General features: G+C 44.9%; 1 protein-coding gene across 1 annotated transcript in view; it reads left to right on the top strand.

Annotated features, from left to right (window-relative positions):
- Capn8 (calpain 8) overlaps positions 1-1,030 on the top strand; it is a 70,495-nt gene that overhangs the window by 68,114 nt on the left and 1,351 nt on the right. Inside the window, exon 22 of the mRNA XM_028781812.1 lies at positions 248-306. Coding sequence (XP_028637645.1) covers positions 248-306 — 59 coding nt within the window. The remainder of the gene's footprint in view (positions 1-247; positions 307-1,030) is intronic.

Here is a 1,030-nt window from a genome sequence, read left to right as displayed (position 1 = left end):
GGGTTAGGGTTAGGGTTAGGGTTAGGGTTAGGGTTAGGGTTAGGGTTCCCATTCAATCTGGGAGATGTCTGCTGCCACCAAACTTACCCTGAGTTCTGGTCCCTGGGTTAGATCTAGAGGGCAGGGGGTGGAGGGGAAAAGAGGGGTGGAGGTTTGTAGTTTGGCATGGTTGGTCAGTGGCCACTCTCTGATGTTCCAAAACTCAGGAACAGACATGACTAATTTTCACCCTTCTCTGGTGTTTCAGAAGTGTTCAGCCTTTTGGACAAGGACAAGAATGGCATTGTCCAGCTCTCCCTGCCTGAGGTAAATGACCCAAGGCTCAAGGATCCTCTCTTAGACAGACTTTTAAGTCCCCGGACAGAATAGGTACTCTGCTGTGTTTATTTCTTCCAACCAGCTTATTGCCATGCGAATCCCCTGAGTGTCCTGTGTTCGACTTGGGAAGAAGGAATAGATAGTAGTTTAAGTCAAAGATTTTAATCCATTGATTAAATACTTTAATCAAGGCCCCCCTCTTACCTCTTTCATTCCTTTATCTTAAAGGTAAAACTACAGGTAGCTCTATCTAAAATCATTTCAAAGATGCAAACTAATGTTAGTTGGGATGGGTTTGTAGGTACATTTGTGTTTGGTTCAGGGAGTAGGCAAAATTTAATATGCCTGATGTCTTGGACTTCTGAATTAACATATAGGGCGCACCACAGCCAAAACTAAATCTCAATGAGGTAATATAAAGGTACTAAATAAATGATTCTTCTTATTCTGCATAAGTCACATTGTGCTTATTGCAGAAAGTGCCAGTTGGTGCCTGTAAGGACAAACCCTGGGTAACAGAGTCTGTCGCTGGCTGCTAGGAAGGGGTAAGGGGAACAGAAGTACCGACATGGCCCAAGGTTTCTGAAGCAGTGGAGCTAGAGGACTGGGCTATTACCTCCCTGTCATATTAGAGGACTGGGCTATTACCTCCCTGCCATGTTAGAGGACTGGGTTATTACCTCCCTGCCATGTTAGAGGACTGGGTTATTAC

The sequence above is a fragment of the Grammomys surdaster genome, unplaced genomic scaffold (assembly GCF_004785775.1).
Source record: "Grammomys surdaster isolate TR1022 unplaced genomic scaffold, NIH_TR_1.0 554, whole genome shotgun sequence".
Taxonomy (NCBI): Eukaryota; Metazoa; Chordata; class Mammalia; order Rodentia; family Muridae; genus Grammomys; species Grammomys surdaster.
This window is presented reverse-complemented; position numbering and strand designations above follow the sequence as displayed.